The following is a 22,428-nucleotide window of genomic DNA, read 5'->3' as shown; positions in this document are numbered from 1 at the left end:
TTGGAATTATAAATAAGATAAAATTTTGGTTAATAAGAGGAGAGACATGAGTGATGAGGCAAAGAGAAATGAAGGGTTTTTTTCCTGGCAGAGGTAATTCAGATATCAGGCAATTGCCAGGCTTAGCATCATGTTTGGATGACAAATTAATCCCTTCTGAGCTTGAAATAGGTATTAATATTGCCACATTATTATATCTCTTGACACATTTTTCTTGTGTTTATGCTACTTTTATCACTGGTTTCAAATCACCTCATTTTTTAAAGGAAGGACAAAAGAATAATTTAAGAATAGAGACTTTTCTTGCTGCTGAGAGAATAACTGGGAGCAAAGAAATCCCAAACGAGCTGCTAGAAATATCCTTGCTTTAAATTAGAAAACAAAACACAGACAGTAGCTAAAGTCCCACAATATTCAACTTGAGTTTTTCCTACACCAATTTAGTCTCTTTTACTAGCTGATGTTCCTTGTAGGGCCGGCGCCCAGCAACTCCAGTTCCAGTAAGTATTCCCTCTGCGCGAGATTTTTCTTGTACGAAACTGGACAAGAAAAGAATTTTCACTGCCACTGCTCAAGTCCCCGGTGAAATTTGAGGTACGGCCGACAGAACCTTCTCCGCTGGGAAAAGCTGCGCATCGAAGTCCTCTACAGCCCCCAAGCGGTTCCCTTCGGATCCTACACGGCTCGCACACAGGGCGCGGCCTGTGGCCGGGAAGTCGCAGGGCGGGCACAGCCTCGCTGCCAGGAGAGGCTCCCGCCCGCCTTGCTGCGCTCCCGGGCCCCCTTCCCTTCCGCCCCGGCCCCGCAGGGAGCGTGGGCTGGCTTCGGCAGCTTCTTCGCCTTCGGGGCAAGCGAAAGCACAGCCCGTGTTCTACATGGAGGGGCAAAGGAGATCCTCACCCTTTGGAGAAGCCAGTGAGAAGTGACTTTGCTGTGACGAGTCGCTGCCCGCGGCAGTGTGTGCCTGCTCCCGCACAGGTCTGTGCAGGGTGACAGGGTGACAAGGCAGCAGTGCCCCTGAGGGACCGAGCGTGCAGGCTGTCCCACGGCGGGCTTTGGCTCTCCATGGCTGGCTGCTGTGGGAAGGAATGATGGGGAAGAGCCCCTGGCTCCAGCTGGCCCCCTGCAGCCCAGGGCCCGTGGGCTAAAACTGCCCCAGAGCTGCTGGCCATGGATACCAGGTGGAAGGGGGCTGTGCTGCCTGCCCCGGGGGCCGAGGGCAGGCAGAGGCAGGAAGGGTGACAGCTCAAGTGGCAGTGCTGCCTCGCGTTCCCGTGTGGGGCACCCGGGTGAGGAGACAGCTGGGAAGAAGAAAGGAAGCCCTGTAGGAACTGAGACACGAGAGCAAAGCTGTGGAAATCTCGATGGAGGCCGGAGAGGAGCTGCTGTCCTGAAAGTCTCTCCCCAGTACCAAGGAGTCGACGCTGCCCTCTAGCAGCCGTCCGACTGTGAGCAGAGGAGGGCACAGTGAGTGTTTCCTGCGGTGAAATCACACGGCTTCGTAAACAACAGAATTACTTCCAGATGGAGAGTTTTGTAAGGTATTTGTTTGCAGGAGCTGGAAAAGGAAGATGGATTGAAGATGAACAATCTCACACTCCATGCCACAGGTTTTTCGATAGAATGAAACCAATGTGTGCACTATCACAGTAAAATAGTTGCCTGAATGACCTCTCCTATTTGCAAGGAAGCCCAGGTGGAGCCTCCATCCTGCTCCAAGCAGCTTTTTGTTTTGGTTCAGCAGGCTCTCTTCTTCTTGAGCTGCGCACTGCCCTGCCTCTGTAGCCTGGTATCATTCCCTGTTTGTTCTCTTGGCCAAGGACAGAGAGGTCTTGGGGCTTTTGGGAAAAGATAAGGCTCTTCTTTTGAGGAAAACCCATCTTTGTGGCAGGCAGAAGAGGAGCACCAATGGCAGGACCACTTCCCACACAAGATCACTTTCTGTCTTGCACTGTCACCCAACAAGAATTTCCCTAAGGAGCAGGACCACTTCCCACACAAGATCACTCTGTCTTTCACTGTCACCCAACAGGAATTCCCCTAAGGAGCCTACCCCAGCATTTTAGACCACACATTGGTGTATCACGGAAGTGGCAGGAGAATATGCCCACTCTGGGTGCTTGTTTCGTGAACCCCCAGGATTGACCCCTCTGTCCTGAGGGGAACACCTGCACCTGAGCAGCCTAGGTGTCAGTCCCCAGCTGAGCAGCACAGCTCAGGGCTAATGTCTGTGCCAGGCACTGTCCCCCAGCAGCTGTGCCCTCTGCTGCACAGCGTGTGACCTGGTGGGGAGCACAAACTGAGGAGAGGACTCCTCCAGCTGTGTGTCTGCAGACTGCTGCCAGCATGGGAAAGCAGCTCCTGCAGGACACCAGGGGGGCAGCAAGGGACAGAGCCTGGAGGGAGAAGTCTGTCTCAGAAGGACCACTGGTTGGAAAGGAGCTGGAGGGAGACCTTTTCCAAGGACTAGGTTCTGTTGTCTTCTTGTTTCGAGGACTGGGCTCTATGTAGCACCTGAAAGAGCTGCTAGGAAAGGGCCTTTTCAGACTCCCAAGGGGCAGGTGGAAGGAAAAGAAGGGAGCAGCAAGGATGGAGGAAGAACCTAAGAGAACAAGTAATACGAGTGCTGGCTTCTGGAGATGCCTGGTGTGTGCAGGTTTTGCTTTACCTATCAATCTGCCTTTCATTTCAGCCCAGAGATTTTCTTACTTTTACCCTCTGGTTCTCTTTCCCTGCCACTGCCAGGAGTGAGTGAGCTTTTTTACAGTTGTTAACCAAACAGAGATGGTAACAGCGGTCTGGGCTGAGCTCATGGTATGGGGAGAGGCCACAGGCTCTGGGGATCACTCCACGTGTGTCTCAGCTTGTTCAACATCCTGGGCTGTTCCTGGATTCCAATGAGAAATGGCTCAGACACTTACAGGAAGAAGGGTCCAGGTATGGAAAGCACCTTCAGACCTCCCTCCCAGAAGCCATTTGCTTCTCCAGAGAAACTGTGGGGTGAAGGTAACCATGTCCCTGGAGTATCACTGCCTCTAAAGAGCAAGCAGGGGCTGCTGGCTCTGTCTGTCCTCATCTCTCCAAGGCATAACAGATATCAGGCAAGTCCAGAGGATAAAAGGAGGCTCCTGCTGTGGCAAGAGCATGGCTTGTTTGGTCCTTTTTTTGGAGTCACCATTTGTCTGGTCAAGATGAGTTGGACCAGAACTAGTATTCTGAAGAAAAAACTGTGCTTCTGCAAGTCTGATTTCTAGAATAGTGGCAGAATTATGACTTTCAAGCCATCTGTCCTAAAGCGTTTTGTCTTTGGCTTCATAGGTGGAGGCATAAAGCCTTGTTGGCTGTGTTTGAAGAGGAAGACTGTCAGGTGACTGTCATGAGACCCCTGTGCACTCCCTGATGCTCCCAGGCTGTTCAGGAAAATGTCTTCTCTTCTGAGCTTCACCTAGAAAAGACATTCCCTGTTTTTTATTTTTCCTTTTTTTTTTTCATTCTTTCCAAACACTTGGGATGTCAAGCCCAGAACCTTAACACACAGAAAGGTGAAGCCTTTAGCTAAGCAATGGGGAGGTGCATGGGAAGGAGAAGAAGGAAGAAACTAAAAGAAGTTGTATAGACACCTTTCTGAAATAAAGAAAAAGGAATTTCTGCCCTGCTACCTCCCTTCTCAAAAGCAGAGTTCTTTCCAGAAACCATGAAAAAGGCAAGGAAGCCTCAGTTTCAAAGTCTCTTGCCCAGGAAATATGAGTATTTGTTAGTGTCTCTCCCTGAACCTGAAATGTATGTGGTTTTGGGGGTGTCCTGCTCTCCAGCTCAGCTGTCCCCCATGTGTCCCTTCACTCTTGTTCCCTTGAAGGGCCACCTGAATTGAGGAGGGGAGGGGGTCTGTTGTCCCCATGGGGTTGAGGGAGGTTTTGGGGTTTGTTTCCATGGGGTGTGGCAGATGCCAGTGCCAGGCTGTGGGACCCATGCACCAGTTGAGACTCCCCAAACATCAGGGACTTTGGAAGCAGAAAAGAGCAGTGCTTCCCAAGTGTGCAGCCCTCCCAGGGCAATGCACACACTTCCCATTACATCCAGAGAGCCACAGGCAAAGCGTGGCTGTCATGTGTGAGGGATGGCCACGTGGATTCGAGCTTCCTATGGGAACTCCCAGTAGCAATGGGATTCTGTGCTTCTCAGGTGGCCCAGGTAGCTTATCCCAGGGCAGCTGAGAGCAGGCAGTATGTTAAGCAATCAACAATCAGCAGTGCTGACTGACTGGGATGGGCTGCAGCCAGTCTGTCTCTCTCACTGGAGTACCCACTGCCCACCCTGAACTCCATTTTATTCCCTACTGACATGCTCCCCCAGACAAAAATCAGTGGCAAGTAAAAAACGACTTGGATTCATTTACTTTTATCATTCTGCAAGCCTGGAGTTGCATTATATCAGCAATGACATGGGCCACAGGAACTGATGGCAAAAAGGAGAGAACAGTTCTCACAGAACATTATATATTTTGTGTTTGCATGGCTGTGGGGGGCCACCTGTAATCGTCAAGAACAAACGAATCGTAGTCAGGGCTGTACATGAGCTGTTTCACAAAGGTTTCCTTGTCTGCTGGCTCGGGGTACCAAGAAGCGAGGCCGTGCTTGTAGGCCCAGTCAACAATCTGCAAAAAGATAAGCAAAATGAGCTGCTGAAACAATGCTGGCGTGTCATGAAGCTGAAACCAACTGCAGTTTGGCCCCGTCTGTGTTTTCTCTCTTCCCTCCTCTCAGAGTTGTGCAGTTTTTGCTTTCTTCTCTTTGTGAGTCAGCTGCACTTCACCCTCAGTTGGGTGAGGAAATGCAAGCTGCCTGCAACCAGTGGCTGGTAAGAAATGCAGACCCCTGCCCTGGCAGAATGGTCAGGGTGTGCAGGTGAAGAAGGAGAGCAGCCCTTTAGCCAGCTCTGCTCACACCCGTGGGTGCCTTGGCTACACTCTGCATCCATCAGTAGCTCTGAGCAGGCCGAGGAGATCCTCAGTGGGTGTCTCTGAATTACAGATCTGATATATACAGGGCAGTAAACCCATAATTAGACAAGCCCAGATCTGGAATAGTATTTATGTACTTAGGTCCTTACTAAATACAGGAGGAAAGGTTCCAAAATAGCAATTTGGAAGCGAAAATCTTTTGGCAACTTGAGTCATGTTTGAATTTGACTCTAAACCTCATTTTTTGAAGTCCTGAGGACTCACAGCTTCAAGCAATAAAGCAGAGCTTTGTGAGCTGTGAAGCACCCCGAGTCAGAATGTATTTTTCACATTTGGGTTTTAATGATGGAAGAAATCAAAGCAGCAATTATGGCCGGAAGAATTCCTGAGAATGGTTGCTTTAGACTTAAGAATAAATTGAATTAAAAAAACACAAAGGAAAAAGGATGCCAGGGCAATTCCTGTCCTCCCTACCATGAAAAGTGGAAATAAGAGTGGAAATACTCACTTTCACAGCAATTTTGAGAGACACTTCTCTGATGCTGTCCAAAGGGGGATAGAGTCTTCCTTCTGCAAGATTCTGCTCTGTCACCTCAGCAGCAATAACCTAGAAACAAGAGAATGGTAGTTTTTAGGGATGGTCTCAAGTACATACCACATTCCCTAGCATTACATGGTAAGTGGCTGAAACCACAGCAGCACTGGGGCTGGGACTAGTCCTGAGTGGGAACTCGTGACCTTTTCAAACACATGTGTACACATTTCATTACAGACTTCAGACTGGAGCCGGAGTGGGGAACTGCTGTGTCAGGGCAGCAGTTGTGGAGGAGAACCCTGTCATGGCTCCTGCACCTCTGTAGGTGTAATGGAAGTGTGAGCTTTCCCCGAGCCAGGAGAAGGCTGCAGCTTTTTGCTGAGGCTGAGCCATTTCCCCTCCACGCATTGTCCTGAGTCAGGTTCTTTAAAACATCTGAAGTAGATACATGTGCCTCTTATCACCTTTTTTACAATATCAGTTAAATGTCAGTTGGAAACCTCTGCTGTGATGAGGAAGATTTCATCAGAGACGTGCCGGACTCCGCAGGCAATGACTCCCAGTGCCACTCCTGGGAAGACATAGGCGTTGTTTCCTTGGCCGGGGAAGAAGGTCTGTCCGTTGGGTAGGGTTACCTTTGGGAATGGACTCCCACTTGCAAATATTCCCCGGCCCTGATCAAAGAGAGAAAGAAGCATTCAGATTCAGAAGAGAAGACTTAGATTTCTGCTGCTCATCATGATCTGTGCTCAGGGTTGCCAAATCTCAGTCAGCAGAGGCATCTCTGCCAGAGCCACCTCCAGCTGACACTTTGGGAGGACCCACCCCCCAGAGCCATGATCAGGGCCGTGGAAAGGGCCACTGAGCACTGTGTGTGTGTGTACTGCAAGTGCTCTGATCTTGCTGAGGAGTCTTCCTACCTCTCTATCAACCATTTATGGAGTGTGAAGAGACACTGATGTGAGATAAAGGTCTGGGGCTGTGTGATTGCTCTGGCCATAGGCAGGTGGTGGGGACGGCAAAGGAAAGAGTGAGACAAGGGCTCCTTTCTCATGCCAAGTCAATCCACATGATTGTAATTCTTCAGTGACATTGGGTCTAAGATGGGTGATGAAATAGTTACATAAACAACTAGGTTGGCAAAACACAGGAGACAGAAACTGGGGAGGATGGGACATCTCAGACAGCTGTGAGTGAAAGAGGCAAGCACTTTCTTTAGAGGATCACCAAGTAATTCAGGCTGGTAGGGACGCAAATTCTTGCTCACAGCAGGGTCAGCTATGGAATCGGACCAGGTTGATCAGGGCTTTACCCAGTCTCATCTTGAAAACTTGCAAGGACAGAGACTACATGAGCAATCTTGGCCTCGCCCCCTGCTCCACCTCCTGACCCTCCTCACAGCGTGAAAGTCTGTCTTGACGACCCCCTCGAATGTGTCTTACTGTAACTTATGCAGGCTGTCAGCTGTTTGGCCAGCCCCACGGTGGTGTCCTGGGTACAGCCACGGCCCTGTGCACCCCGGGCTGAGCTGTGGTACCTGGGTGAGGCGGTAGCACTGCTCCGCTGTGCACTCTGCTTTGCTTGTGGGGTTGCTCAGGGCGAACACGATGGGCCTCTCATTGAAGGCTGCCATGTCCTTCAGCAGCTTCTCAGTGAAAGCGCCTGCAACAGCTGCGACACCTGCAACAGCAACAGCAGTGAGGTGGTGCTTTCCCACTGTCTGACTTCAGTGCATCGGGCTGGTCCCTCTGGGATTGGGATATGAACTGTGGGAGGGAATGGGCTTCATCTCTGGAGATGCAGGTGGCAATGTTACTTTCTCATCTGACGGTGAGATTAAAAGCCTGTCTCAAAATAAAGCCCTCTGCTCCTCCAGGCAGAGTGGACACCAGTGTTTTGGCCAGTCTCACTCCCAAAGACCTGCCTGAGGTGCCTGTTGTCATTCTTGTCCTGCCCAGCCTGGTGGGGCAACGTTTGTTGCTTGAGAGACCCAGATCCTGCCTCCCCCAGCACCTCCCTCTACAGCCCTGTCTGGAAGGGCTCCTACAGCTCCAAAAGTGAGGAAGCCTGTGCCCCATAGTTAACGTGAAAAGGATATGGAGAACTCAACTGACAAAATGAGGATGAAAAAAGCTCATTTTGTTTTGACTAGGAGAACAAAAGGAGACTCTGGAGGAAAGACACAAACTCTCCTAAGAACTGAATTGACAGGAAAAGGTTATATTAAGTGAACTCCACCTATAACTGCTGTAGGCTTCATTTTCTGCACAACTTCTTCCAGTGTGTCCACACTGGGGTGGTCCTGGGCAAACATTTCTTTCTCGTGGTTCAGGTGGCTCCTGCCCTGTGAGAAAAAGGGAGGAGTCAAACTTTGGTCTGTTGGCAAAAGGTGGACACATAACATAGTAACTCATCTTCAGTTCATTTCATCTCTCAGCCCTCTACCTAAAGCAGATTCCACATAGCAGCACCTCAGCATCAGCCAGTCAGGCATCGAGCTGCTGGTGTAACGTCACACTGGGCCGGCCTCTGCTCCTCTCACCCACTGAAGTACATTGACTGTGTGGAGGAAGGACCTGGCTGCCATTCACTTGTACATAAAGCACAAGTCTCCTCAAGTCTGAGGAGAGACAAGGGCAGAGGCCCTGGGGACACAGGGAGTGCAGAATGGAGCTGAGCGAGGTTGGGTCACTGAGCAGGGCACAATGTTGCTGTGATAATGCTCCATATGATGTGCAAGACTTCCAGCACTGCTTGAGGCCATGACCAGCGGGGTACCTTTCCACTTTAGAGGCCCAGCCCAAAGCGTTGCCTTTAGGGCAGCCAGTGCTGCTGGCAAATTCTTGTCACCATGAGACCTAGTCCTCTGAAAGCAGGAGCAGCAATGCTGACACCAATAAAACTGCAGTCTTTACTTAGGGCTGAGCAGGGGTCCAAGGTATCTGCCTGCTCTGGCCTCTCTAGCTGGCAGTGGATGGCAGGGGAGTGGGGTTCAGCTCTGGAGACAAATTCACCTTCACAATCAGTCCTTTGGAGTCCACCATCCAAATTTTTTTGATGGCATCCTCTCGTGAAACTCCTTCCTTTTCCATGGCCATGAGGATGAGATGAGCTATTCCCATTGCAGCCTGGAACAGAGAATGTAACTGCTTCATTGGGATATCATTATCTTTTGGGGGAAGGTTTTAAATGAGATGTGGGTTGGGTCATCCCCCAGCACTGCACAAAGCAGGGAGACTGTCTGCTCCAAGGTTGTACAGTGCCAAGGCTGATTTTAGCATTGTAGGTGCTGCCATAAATAAAAACCCTCACAATTATTCAGCAGAGCAGGTTGCAGGTCAGGCTGAAGAAGCAGAGGTGGTACCTTGACAAGCAGGGGCTGTCTCCATAATTTAAACCAGCTGCTGCAGGGGAGGAAAAGAGGCAGACACTTAAAAAATGCTGGTGGCAATGCCAGTACAGAGGAACTCAAAGCCAAGCGGGACTGCTGCATCTGAAACATGGCCACGGGGAAAATCTTCTCCCATTCCTGCCTGGGAAAGCAGCCCTGGACATGCTGTGTGTTTGTGGTCCTACAGCTGTGCCTGGCCCTCCTGCCCAGATGGGGACTAACAAGGCAGGAGGGGCTCTGTGCCACAGAGATGGTGACCAGCACAGATGTGTCTGCCAGCAAGTGGAGAGAGAGTGAGAGCAATCTTTGTCTCAGTGAGGGATAGACAAATAGTAACAGATCTTCCCAAAGTCTCACAGGTGGGTGAGAACTGAGACAGGTCCTGGACCAACACCTTTAGTCCACAGACCAGGCTTTGGAGGCTTCTTCTTCCTGCTCTCTCTTTGAGCAAAGCACCATACAGGTGACCTGGCTTCTGCCATGGGGCACTGACTCTAGAAAGCAAGGTTGTGTTCTTACAGTTTTCTGAGTCTGAGTCCTTTAGACTCTGCTGCTAAAGAAGTTCTGGTTTACCCTAGACACCAACCCTGAGAACTCAAACCAGCCTCCTTAATATTCCTGCAGCACCCTGCCTCATAAGAGACTTCCCTAAAGGTACTTAAAACCCCACTGACACATGGGCATCCTTGTAGTATCCACAAAGTCTGCCCAGGACTCGTGGGCCAAGAGGTCACTGAAAGACTGTTGGTAACTTCCACACAGCACCAAGATCCACCTGTGGGGCCCAATCCTGCCCAGTGACAAGGAACCTGCTTCTGTGCTTCATCCTCATGAAGCCAAGCCTTGCAGGAAGTTTCACAGTTGACTTTTCTCTCGCTAAATTTGAAGATGGAGCTTATTAAGGTACAAACTCAGGAACATTCCTACCTCTCCAGCTCCCTGGAAAACAAACTTCTGGTCAGAGAGCTTGTTCTTTGTGATCCTTAAGGCTGCAAAGATGCCAGCAACTGCCACAGACGCTGTGCCTAAAAGAGAGAAACACCATGAGATGGACATCCTGGCGAATGCATTATCTACCCTGCAGATATACTGTCAGAAACCTTGTAGGAACCATTCTCTTAGATTCTGTCACTGAAGGATCAGAGTGCCTTCCCTATGCTGAACTATTAACATTCAAATTCTCCTGCAAGGCTGGAGAACACAAATTTTCCTCCATGTAGAGTCAAAGGGACATTGAATTCTAGAAGCTAGAAGAAGTTAATACCTAAAGAATACAACAATACCTAAACTCACAAGGGTTTAAGATGCAGGTGACTTCTCTAAGGTCATATAAGACCTCTGTAGCAGAGCAATGGTCTGACCTTGGGTGCCCTTGTTACAAAATACTCTGGGATCACAGAATTACCATCCTCTTCTCCTATTTACCTTCACAGCCCAGCATCACCATTTTTAAACTCCCCCAACACCCTGATACCCTGACTCACAGCCATCACACCTTTCTGCTAAACATTAAGGAGTCACTGGGAACAGGAATCGGTCCCAGATTAGTGAGAAACCATGCAGTAAATGGAACAGAGTCGTGATGTTGCAGCCACTGTGATATCTACAGCTTTCCATCCATTAAGGGGGGAAAATGTCCAGACCGAATAACCTGCCTCTACCCCACATAACTCACACATAAATCACATGCAGCATTCATCTAATGTCCTGTCCCAGGTGGAGGAATATGGTGGAAATAAATTAAATAAGGCACAAGCTAATAAGGATTCAGGCACTGGCAGTATCTCAGCTCACCTGGGCAAGCTGGATGCAAGTGTTAAAGGGGTCCTGGGAGTGAGGGAGGAAGTTTGATCACAGAATATGTTAAGTTGGAAGGGACCCATAAGGATCATAAAGTCCATTAGTTTTATTCCTTAGCATTTGAAAGAATATCAGTTTGGATATGCCCCAGTTTTGATCTGTTCCCAGCTCTAATGCTGGTCTCTCCATTCTCACCTTTAGAAGCTTTGTGAGAAATCAGGGAGTCCACAAGTCATGAGTCTTGTGGGGGTGGTCATGGCTGGGGCAGACAATGACAACTTTTAGGCTAATAGACCTGATTTCACCAAATTCCAGCATTTCCTATTTTCTTGCCCGTGTAATCAGCCAGTGCACCAGGGTTTCAAGTACCCAGTGCTTCAGTGAGGTCCCCTGCAGGGTCCTTAGGGCCTGCGGTGCTGCAAGGCATCAGGAGCAGCCTGGCTGAGAAACAGCAGCTCCTGAGCAGACATGACCACGAGCAGTGACACCAGCAGATGGAGCTGCCTCATCTCGCAAGGACCCAGAAAACAAATTCATCTTTACCCGCTCCTTTTCTTTTGTGCAAAAGCCACAGGCAAGCTAGGCATCTGCTGGTATATCACTGGGGAATGATTCACTCTATTTCCTAGCAAGCAGAAAATCTAGTGAGGGCACAAGTACTCTGCCAAAGAAGTTATTTTATTGATGGGACTTATCTTGTTTAGGAAACCTATATAAGCTACTCTGACAAAGAAAATCTTTATAGGTCAGACCAGAAGTATCTGTCAGTACAACCTGCTCACCAACATTTTGTGATTATAATTCAGATGAGTTTAGTTCTCCAAAAACTAATAATTAGCCCCTCTTAAGAGTGATTCTGGTTTAGCAGAGGTGACAGCGGCCACACTCCTGCAGCAGATGTGGTGTTCACACTGGCACACCAGTACAGAATGGCAGCATCACTTCACAGAACCAACCTACCTTTGGGTTGGAAGGGACCTCAAAGATCATCTGGTTCCAACTCCCCTGACATGAGCAGGGACACCTTCCACTAGATCAGGTTGTTCCAAGCCCCATCCAGCCTGGCCTTGAACACTTCCAGGGATGAGGCATCCACAACTTCATGAGGGCACTGCAAGCATTCATGTCTTAAATACCAGACTAGACTGATGGTTGATGGCTTTGTAAGCTTCTCTCTTGCAATGAATCACTTGAGACACTTGCTTCAGCACCAAGGATGAATTCCCTTCATCAGCTCAGAACAGTTTGTACCATTACATTTCCAGAGCCAGACCATCTGAGTTCAGCCAGTTTAAAAGGGAGTTGATGGGGAGGGAACCAGCCACTGAGTGCCCTGTTGTTTCAGTATTAACGTCAGACAACTGAAGGAAGTGTACAAAGGATTTCCTCTTGTTCCTCCTGCACTAAATCTCTACCTTTTAGCTCTATTTAGGGTAGTGTATTTGCATGGTGAAACGTCAGGAAAATTACAGAGGAAGAAAATGAACATCCAAGGAATTTAAAAGAACACCAGATAATTGCCTAGTTTTTAGATTTTGTGTTTATGGGCGTCACATAACCAGTCCATGCTCATTGTCTCTGTTTTGGTAAGTCTATAATCAGCAGGACTGCTTGGCGTGCTGCCATGACAGCTGCTAAGGATGGGAGCTCTCTAAACAAACGTGTATGATCCTGCTCAGGCTCATGGTAAAGCGTCCACCTGAACTGGGTCAAGTGAAATGCACCCTAGAAGAGTCACTACCACCACATTTTTTAAAGAGAGACAAGGTAACTGGAATACATGTAGACACTTCTGTTGCAGACATCTCTTCTGTGCAGGAAGGAATTCCACCCTGTAAGTCTGAACTGAGAAGAAATGGAAGAGACCAGGGTCCCCCAGTTGTCAGCAATGCCAAGCTTGTGACATGCAGTAGAGTAAGAACATCTATGTGTACACTTACTCGTGTTCACACACTATCTCCCAGGCTTACTTTGCACAGATCACCAAATCCCTGTGTGGGTGGGAGTGGGGAACTGATCAGAGTTGAAAAATCAGAAGTGAAACCATTACAGTGTGACAGTGTGGCAGGTCACTGCATTAGCAGTGACAGATGCCTGGAAAGTATTGAAAAGAGAGAAGTGTAACTGCAGAAATATCTTGTTTCTCTTGGTCCTGACCCAGGCGAAACTGCTTTATACCCTGTGATTGTTAAGAAGTCTGATGGGACAAATGCTGGTATTTGCAAACCCATTTAAGTGGGAAATGCTCTTTAGAGATTCAACAGAGGGACTTGAGGTACTTTTCAAAGGTGTCACTAGCAGGAATTTGACAAGTGGTGTGCATGGAAAGAAAGGGGGCAGGGACTCAGTCTGCAGAGCAGAGACCTGTGGGACTGGGTGTGCCATTACTCATCCCCTGCACTTGTACTGCAGCTCTGACTAACAGCAGGGCTCTGTTCAGCTCTGCCACTCCTAATCCTCCTCTCTCGTTCCAATGTGTTTCTAATCCCTCCATGTCTCCCAAATTGCATCTCACCCCCATTATTCAAGTAATAAAGTTACTGTACCTTGGCCTTAGCTCAATATTTTTCTTTGATAATTACAATTTCTGAGCATGGAACAACAGAGCATCTGTGTGGAGAAGAGTTCACAGCTGGTTCATGTAAGGAATTGGCCAATCATTGTCCTTCAGTTCTAAAAGAATCACAAAGTCAGACTGGGGCGGGAAACTCCTCACCATGGCAGGAAAAAACCAGCCATCCTTCAACACGTTGGTCTATCTGTTTTCCAAACAGACTGAGTGCTGCTATTGTGGATAACAGCTTCCCTAAGTAATTAGCAAGAGCCAGCTTGGCTGGTCTGTATCTGAGGTGAGATATGGAGGGGTACGGAGAGAAGAAAGGAAAGTGCTTGCAAATCATCCTGTCTATCCAAGATTCAAAGTGAGTGCTAAACATGATACCACAAAATAGCAAGCAGGCCTCGGGACCTCACTAGGAAGTCCACAGCAACAGAAACAATACAAAAAAGAGGCATTTAAAACTAAGGCACACTCAGGAACATGGCCATTTCTGCAGGAATCAATCTCTGTCACTCAGGCACATTCAGAATATTGTAAAACATTAAGGAAAATGATGTTCCCCTTGTACTACTGCAAATGAGAACAAGCCCCAGTAGATGTCAGTGGAGGTACACTGGAGCATAACCTGAGGAAAGGATCTGCTCCACAGCATCGGATGGGAAAGGCTGCAGCAGAGAGGCTCCCATTCCCGGGGACCTGACCCTTCCTCAGAGCAGGGAGAGCAGGCAGAGGGGCGAGCAGCTCTGCTCATGGAGTTATGGGCAGCGTTGCACGAGTCACCAGGGAAAGCGCTGCCCAGTGCCGATGTCAAGGCTGTGCCGTGGGTGACAGCAGCCAGTGCTAAGCAGGGGACACAGGGCAAAGTGTGGGCTGTGTGGGCGCTTGGAGGCAGGAGTCTGCTCATGCTGATGGCTGCTGCTGCCCTATCACCTGTCCTGGAGGGCTGACTGAGGTGAGCTGAGCATCACCACCATGCTGAAGCCTTCTAATAGCAGCAGCAATGGGAACATGCAGCACACCAATGCCTGTTTCTTCACCCAGCCTGGATGGGTGATTTCCCCTTCTCCACAGTACATTGGTGGAAAAGATGACCAAATTCAGCCTGATCTTTTATTTTTTACTCTTGACCTGCCTGCTTATACTTCACCCTGTCAAAACTATGCCAATATGAGGGCCCGGGGAACAGCAGACTCTAGTTTAACAGCTCCAGCAAAGGGCAGCCAAGGAAATATATCTAAATTTATGGATGAAGAGGAAGCCTAAGGCTTTTCCAAATTCTGGTTCACATTAACTCCCTGCAGCAGTTCTGCCCATTACTGGAAAGCAGAGTGGAGCTTGTCCAGATCCACTCCAAATGCATAATCAAAAGTCAAACACAACAAAGCTGAAGCAAAAAACTGCCAAAGTGTTTGCAGCTCAAGGTCTTCCCCTCCATGGCTGTGGGCTAGTGTTACCCTTACCCCAGAGGGCTTCTGTAAGACATTAAGAAAATAAACCTAGAAATGGTGCAGAGTTAGTCAACGAGAAGAGCACTAAAATGCAAAGCACTGATGCACAAGGAAGGAACTCACTCTCTTCAGGGTGACCCAGAAGAGGTGGTGGCATGGAGAAGAGCTGCCTGACAATGGAGAAGCCTAATGAGGCCATCTCTAGGTTCCTTCCACTGTAAAGTGCTTGGACTATACTGTGCATAACCTTAATGATGGGATCTAACCACAGCAGCAGTTCCCTCCCTCCTGCCTGTACAGTGCCAGCCTGCAGCCACTGTGCCAATGCAGGCCGAGCCCCCTTGTGCACCCACACAGGCAGAGGCTGTCAGGCAGCTGCCAGGACTCTGCAAGAAAGCATCCCCATCCCCACAGCAGCACTGGGGGCTCTGTGGGTGCTGTTCCATACCAACAAGCTAAACCAGGTCAGAGCACACCCTTTCTTCTTTTCATTTTGCCTCCTTAGCCTGGACTTAAAAGATCACAGACAGCTTAACAGAGAGGTGACCTGTGCTGTTCTTCACTACAAAGGAGGAGTTGGCAGTGGCATCCAGTGAACAAGAAAAACAGCGAACAAGAAAAGCAGGAGAGGAAAGGGAAACAAATGTCACAATTCCCAAAAATGACAGAAGATGTGGGCCTGATCTTTAGAGTTCTGCACTGTTAAGCCCAAGAAATGGAGGCCCATTTACAGCCTGAAGTCCACACTGTTCTGACCTGGCTTGTGTAGCAGTCAGTGTGTGAATTCAACACAAACCCAGGAGCTGGCCCTTACACAGTTAATGCAGCAGCACCAAGGGGAAATGCAGCAGCCTCTTCTGCTGTGGGGCACAGCAGGTCCAGAGGGACTGTTAATAGTGAACCTCTACAGGACTGAGAACACCTCCCCATCTCCAGGCTGGGTAAATCCCCAGGGAAAGCAGGCTGCTCAGGAGCTGCCTGGCAAGACATTGCCTGCTTTGTTCCACAGCACGGTATCGTCCCGCGCTCCCTTCCTATTGTGCTTCCCCCTCCTTAGCTTCCTGTGATAATTATCGATGCATTTGCCACGCCAGCTGAAACAACAAAGTAAGATACTGTACCATTTTAATCCGCTGAAATTAGTTACTGCTGAGCCAAGAACTCACTTCTCCTGCTTCTCACAGCACACGGAAACGTGCCTGTGAAACAGGCCTCGTTTGCACATGATTGATTTCCAGTTTGCCCAAGTGTTTGAAGCTGCTCAGATTTGTGGCACTGGAGTCAGCCTGTTCCCAGCCTCAGCTGAGATCTGGAGCACTGTTGCTTCAGGCCAGGCACTGCTTCCTGAAGTGTCTTGGGAAGGTTATGGAAAGGTTATCTGCTAGGATAATGAGAAAAGGTGATTGGTGGGTCAAGAGATATTTTGAGGCTCATCAGCAGTCACACATCCTACAACCAAGGAATCATTGCTCTAATGACTTGGAAAAGACTCAGACATGTTCTGTGAAAGGGGGGATCCTGAGCATTGCCTGCAGACTACTTTAGATAACAGGGTTTATGCTTTTGTGCACTGTTCTCTTTGCCCTGCCTGTATGTGTGAAAAACTTTTGAATGACAGAATCCAACACAATTAATTAAGTAACACTTCAAAGATTTCTTCATTTTTCTGCAATTCTGACTTAACTTGCAGAACTACTTGTGCTGTTCAGTACTGAGTAAGCATCACAAGAAGCAGCTAAGTTGGTCAGGTATGATTTGTCTTGGGAGATCCATACTGTTCTCATTCATCTTCATGTTCCTAGGTGCACTTCCAGAAGATTTGCTTTGTAATCCCCAGATACTGAGGTTAGGCTAGCTGGGTTAAAATTCCCTGGATCTTTCTTTTTTGCATTTCTTGAAGATAGGTGTGACATTAGTCTTTTTTTCAGGAATGAAGAATCTCCTCAGTTACCATAACATTTCAAAGAGTAACTTTGTAATGCCATTGGCCACATACCTCAGATGAATCTTTAGATGCATCTTATCAGGTCTCACGGACTTTGTCTTTTCAATAATCCCTGCTAAATAGGCAAAAGTCCATAGAGATCCTGTAATTTTGCATGTCTAAAGTTCTCATCATGGAACTAGAGCTCTGTGTGCTTTCCTTGATCTGCATGAGGCCTTTGAAATAATCTCCCAAAACGTCCTTGTAGCCAGACTGGAGAGGTACAGACTGAACAAGTGGGTGGGCTGGTAGGCTCAAGGGTTTTGGTCAGCGGTACAAAGAGGCCTGTTTAAGTTTACACTATGTAAGTTCTCATAACAATCTACATTATAAATCAGAGTGCACTCCCATAAAGTTCATGGCTGATTACAAATTTGGGACAGTGATTGATACAGTGGTGGTATGACAGTCATTCATAGGGATCTCAGCAGACTGGAGAAATGGGCTCAAGGAAACCTCATGAGGGTGAGAAAAGGTAAATGCAAAGTCCTGCAGCTTTGCAGAAGAAAACTTTGGGGTAGTGGTAGACAGCAAGTGGAAGATGAGCCAGCAATAAGCCCTTCCTTCTAGGGTACAGAAGGCCAACAGCCTGCTAGACTGTGTCAACAGAAGTCTAGGCAGTAGGTCAAAGAAAGTGGTAACTTTTTTCTATTTCAGCACTTTTGAGGTCATCTCTAGACCAGCATCTCCAGTTTGGGGTTTTCAGCACAATGACAAACTGGAGCAAGTCCGGAAGAGGGACACAAATATGACCAGAGTGTACAAAGAGGGCTGAGGAGCCTGGGTTTGAAAGGGCTTGAAAAGTCTAAGAAGGCACCTAGTTTCTGTTTACTCTGTTGGAGTGTTTGTAAAGAGGCCAGATTCTTGTCAGAGGTATACAACAAAAAGATGAGGGGCAATGAACACAAATTCGATCTAGCAAAATTCCAATTAGCTATGGGGAAAAAAACGCACAAGGAAAATGAGAAAACTTTGGAACAGGTAGCACAAAGACACTGTGGATACCCATCCTTGTAGATACTGCAAAGTATTTGGCTGGACAAGGCTCTGAGGAACTTGAACTAATATAAAATTTGGATCTAAGTTTGAAATCACCCTTTATTTGAGTGAGGGCTGGCTGATGTCCAGAGGTCCCTTCCAAACTAATGTCTTCAATGGCTTTATGTAATTCCTTGTATGAAGCAGGAATCCAGAGATGCTTGCTTCAAGGGTTCACCAGACTTGACAACTTTGTAAGACTTTTGTCTATTTCTATTTATCACTGTGAACAATTAAGTGGAGCAAAGCTAGAGCAGGAAGAAAAAGAGAAAGAGCAGGAGCTAAAGCATTCCCATGTACCTCCAACCTTAAGTGCTTCAGAGCCTGCCCTGGTACTTTACTGGGAAAAAGGAAGAAGTGACAATCAATTTTCTCCCTTAGAGCTGTAATTGAAGCTGTTGGCCCTTGCATGAACCCAGACAGAGCTGGGAAAGGACTGATGTCATCACCCCTTAGAGGAAGGAGAAGCACTCCCTTAATGAGAGCTCCCACGCGCGGGCACTGTGAGCCAGCTCCTGCCTAGATCCCAGGCTGATGACTTTCAGAATAAGCAATGGGCACTGTGAGCCAGCTCCTGCCTAGATCCCAGGCTGATGACTTTCAGAATAAGCAATGGGCACTGTGAGCCAGCTCCTGCCTAGATCCCAGGCTGATGGCTGTCAGAATAAGCAATGGGCACTGTGAGCCAGCTCCTGCGAGCTCCCAGGATGATGGCTTTCAGAATAAGCAATCCCCTCGTCCCAGTTGGTGGTACCTGGCAGGCATCCTGCTCAGCATCAGCAGGCTGGCTCCAACTGGGAGGGGTCTGAGTCACTTTCATTCTCTGGGGTTAGGATGAATTTGGAAATACAGTGATTTGTAGGAAAAAAAATAGGTATTAATATTTTAAACAGTTTTTCGTTTTGTGTAGGCCCTGGGGCAGCAACAGGGAGGCCTAAAGAAGCTTAAGGGAAGCAATTTATACCTTTTTCCCTCATCTCATTTGCATGTGTATGTGTAGGCACACTGCATCCAGAGTCCCACTAACCAGTGGTCAATGAGTTTAAATCAGTATAGCTCAGGCCTGATCTAACTTGCACTGCTTGTGCCTAAGATGTGTTTTTAACTCAACATGCTTACAACATTGCCAGCTCAGAAGCTGGAATAATTCAGGCTTCAGGAGGTCTGTTCCTGCCTCACTTGAGTAAAATTAATCAGACCTGCTTAACAAGGCTTTGTATAATTCTCATTAATCATTTAAACACCACTTACATTGAACTCTAACACTTTTTAAAGTAGGTGAGTCATGAAACACCAGCACGTTAGAAAAGAGCGAGTCTAAGGTAAACCCAAAGAACAGGAGGGTGTAGGTGAGAAAATGCCAATTCCTACCTTTCTTATATCATCTGAGGATAAAGAGGGATATATTAGGGAGGGTAAATCAGACTGCTCATCCCAGATTCAACTCTATTATCTCTGACATGACTCCAAGACAGAGTTAACTGGGTAGATCCATGTTACTTCAGCATTCCAAAGGTCCTCAAAACTCATTTCTCACTACAGCCCTAGCTTGGATTTCGCTTTTCTTTCTGACAGCTCCATAAAAAACCCTAAACAAGGGCTTGCTTCCTTCGACTCATTGCTTGTTGTGCAAAAGATCAGCAGGATTTCTTTACTTATCTGCTACTGAGAAACTGGTGCCAGCAAAATGCTTTATTTGAGAATATAAAAATGTTTTACTACAAAGAGGTAAAATCCTACTCTTTCAACAGGCAGGACTCGAAAGAATTTTCAGGGGCCTTGACATCTCCTGTGCCCTGTGACATGCTAACTGGGGAGAATCAGATAAGGTCCATTTTATGACAATACTGTTTTACAGCATCCTCCTGGATGTGGTTTGCTCCTCTGGGGCAGTCATTACCAGGAACTGTCTGAGGCTTTCAGCTATGAGCTATGGCCAAAAGAAAACTATAAAAAATAGTCTCCTGCTTCCCACTCAGAATCTGCAGTTTAGCTTTAATATTCTCTTTTTCTTCTATTATCAAAGAAGCTTTTCCAATTCATCAAGAAACCTTTGCCATTCACTCTAGTTCTGCCAAGAAAACCTACATCCAAGCCCCTGATGTGTGATTTGCCACATCACCTGGCCTCTTTTTGACCGCTGAACCCCTTCCACCTTCAGAGAGAACAACTAATCCAAAAGAAATCCTTACAACATTGGCTTCTTATTATGGCCTTCATCTGCCCATCTTCAGAAAAGTCTGAGTGCTTGGTTCCTCCATTCAGTACTTCAGTTCAAAAACCTATCTCCTGGGTTTTCTTTTTCTGTGCTTCTCTCTCCACTGAAACTTTTTGGGTGTGGCAAGAACACCTGATGAGTCTTCTTGAACAGGAGTATCCATCTGCCCTTTCCTGAAATGCCTTTTGCTTCTCTGCTTCTAAACCTTCTTCATGAAAATGTCTTTGAGGTCCATGCATCCCATTACACCAACCATATTTCCCCAAACCAGGATCCTACTCCTTGTGTCAGATAAGAAGAAGCTGCTACACGCATTGCCAAATATTGTTAGATAAGCAGCAGATGCAGAAATAGCACTGGAAAGTCTGCTCACAAAAGAACCAGCATTGTGTGAAAAATAACACTGATGTTTCTTTCAGTCTCTTTCAAGTACAAGTGAGGATGAGCCCAACTGACTGCAAATAATTAAATCAAGCATTGGAAATTTCTGCATGTTTCAAGCAGGACTAGACAAAAGAAAAGATGAAGGGACTCACAGAAGAACTGGTTGTTTGTAGACACTGGGGAAGATCCTGTCCCTGTCGAATGGGCAAACACCTCTTCCAAAGGTTTAAAGCAAAGTCAGCATCAGACCGGGATGCAGATTGCATCCCTCTGGGCACTGAGCAATCCATGCTGGTTGTAACCCCAGCTTTGCTGCTGTCACTTCTCTTTGACACTGGAAGAGTTATGTTAACTGCGCTAGGGGAGAACAGATCTGTTCTCAGATTACTGCAGAGTTAGCATCCACTGAGAGGAAAGAAGCTGGTTTACCTTTATTTTTGTGCATGTAGTAAAGAGTATAACAATAGAGGGAAAATGCCAGGTCCAGCTAATGACCATCTGGCTCATGGAAACGGAAAGCCTTGCCTAACTATTAAAATGTCATCATTGTTTTAGCTAAATTGTAGAAAATTAATGAAACTCTCTAAGTTACCTGGATAATCTAAAGCACATGATGCCTTTTCTCCCTTGAATGTTTCTGCAATGAACAGCTAAATTCCTAAAAACAATGGAGACTCACTTTTCAACTCAGATGGCTGAGCTTTTGTTTATATTTTTAAATGCTTCTGTGTAAACTCTGAAATTTGTCAGACATCCGACTACTGTATAATAAACAGTCTTGTGATATTAAGCACCTCTTCTCATGACAAGGTGAAGGTTAAATTTGATTTTTCTAACATCACTTACCCTGAATATCATCATTGAATGTACAGTATCTGTTGCGGTATTTATTAAGGAGACGAAAAGCATTAGCATTGGCAAAATCTTCAAACTGGATCAGACAATTCATGCCGTACCTGCAAGTTAAAGGGCAATTTAAAATGGATAAATATATTTACACAACATAGGACAAGGTATACACCTTTTACCAAAACAATGTAGCTAGAGACTAGTGCAGAAATAGAAGTGTCATGAGAGAAATGCAGCACAGTAACAGCAATCAGATCACACCCATCCCAAGGTTCACACACTGAGAAATGTGGAGTCACCAGGAATAAATTGTAGTCATAATTCAAGTGGCTTTTTAATATGTATACTTATATACCTATATGTACACACATCTTTGGACTTTTGGTATGAGACATTTTCAGTGGTGTATTTGTAGAGGAGCTTCTAAAAGCAAAGGAGATGCTCTTTGTATTGCAACTGCTGCACTGCAGTACAGCAAACCTGACTGCAAAGGGGACACCAGTTAAAGGGACACCACCAAGAGCCCACTTCAACTGCAGCTGGCAAAGAGATGAGAAAAAAATCTGCTTGTAGGATCCCATGGAGTGAGTGCCTCACGGTGGGACTGAGCGGTTCATGGTGTGATTTCACAGCCACATTTCTGTGCTTTGAAAATGTTTTCTCCACTGAGATGTTTAGCAGGAAACCAGCATGCAATGACAGCTAGTGACCTGTAGAGTGAAATGGCAGGAAATAATTGCAAACTTTCCATAACTGTCCAGTAATTTCCAACTATTTCAAGGACAAACGTGCAGTTTATAAATTGGGTAATATTCAGACTGGTCCATATGTATACACAGTCAGCAGTTTGTATGACTCTAGGCTGCATTAAAGCTTTGCAAATAAAACCTAAAAGGGCCACGAGTACTCGTTTCTCACACATAAATGTGATAGGGCAGTGAGAGAAACTCAGAGAATGAGTAATGCAACAATCAGCAACCTCTGGGCTGCAGGCAGGTGAAGGGGCTCTAAATAGCTGCGCTTTGTTAGAGGTAGCATCACCTTACATATCTTCTATTCAGCCTTTCCTCCTTTGCCACTGAAATCTGAGGTAGAACACCCCTGCTTTAGCCTAGAAATTGATACTGGATAAAACATGCTCCATTTGAGAACTGCGGCTCCTGTCATGAAAAGGTCTTTTCATGGCACTCACAGTGTGGGCAGTCAGGCTCTCCTAGAAGGGCCTTGAATTTTTTATTATTATTTTTTTCCATTTCAAGTA

At 47.0% G+C, this 22,428-nt stretch overlaps 1 protein-coding gene across 3 annotated transcripts in view; it reads right to left on the bottom strand.

The window, feature by feature from the left end:
- Positions 1 to 4,376: 4,376 nt before the first annotated feature.
- Positions 4,377 to 22,428, bottom strand: part of ME3 (malic enzyme 3) — a 119,245-nt gene continuing 101,193 nt past the window's right edge. For 2 of the 3 annotated variants that reach the window (XM_042024041.1, XM_042024043.1), the window contains exons 7-14: positions 21,165 to 21,274; positions 9,814 to 9,911; positions 8,510 to 8,623; positions 7,734 to 7,839; positions 7,033 to 7,175; positions 5,996 to 6,169; positions 5,469 to 5,567; positions 4,377 to 4,654 (exon numbers count right to left, since the gene is read on the bottom strand). In XM_042024041.1, coding sequence (XP_041879975.1) covers positions 4,493 to 4,654; positions 5,469 to 5,567; positions 5,996 to 6,169; positions 7,033 to 7,175; positions 7,734 to 7,839; positions 8,510 to 8,623; positions 9,814 to 9,911; positions 21,165 to 21,274 — 1,006 coding nt within the window. In that variant the 3' untranslated portion in view covers positions 4,377 to 4,492. Of the gene's footprint in view, positions 4,655 to 5,468; positions 5,568 to 5,959; positions 6,170 to 7,032; positions 7,176 to 7,733; positions 7,840 to 8,509; positions 8,624 to 9,813; positions 9,912 to 21,164; positions 21,275 to 22,428 lie in introns of those variants that run through there. The other variant, XM_042024044.1, reaches the window with a different exon arrangement.

The sequence above is a fragment of the Corvus kubaryi genome, unplaced genomic scaffold, assembly GCF_017639235.1.
Source record: "Corvus kubaryi isolate FWS band 111438036 unplaced genomic scaffold, C.kubaryi_AGA036_p1.0 37260, whole genome shotgun sequence".
In the NCBI taxonomy this organism is placed as follows: Eukaryota; Metazoa; Chordata; class Aves; order Passeriformes; family Corvidae; genus Corvus; species Corvus kubaryi.
This window is presented reverse-complemented; position numbering and strand designations above follow the sequence as displayed.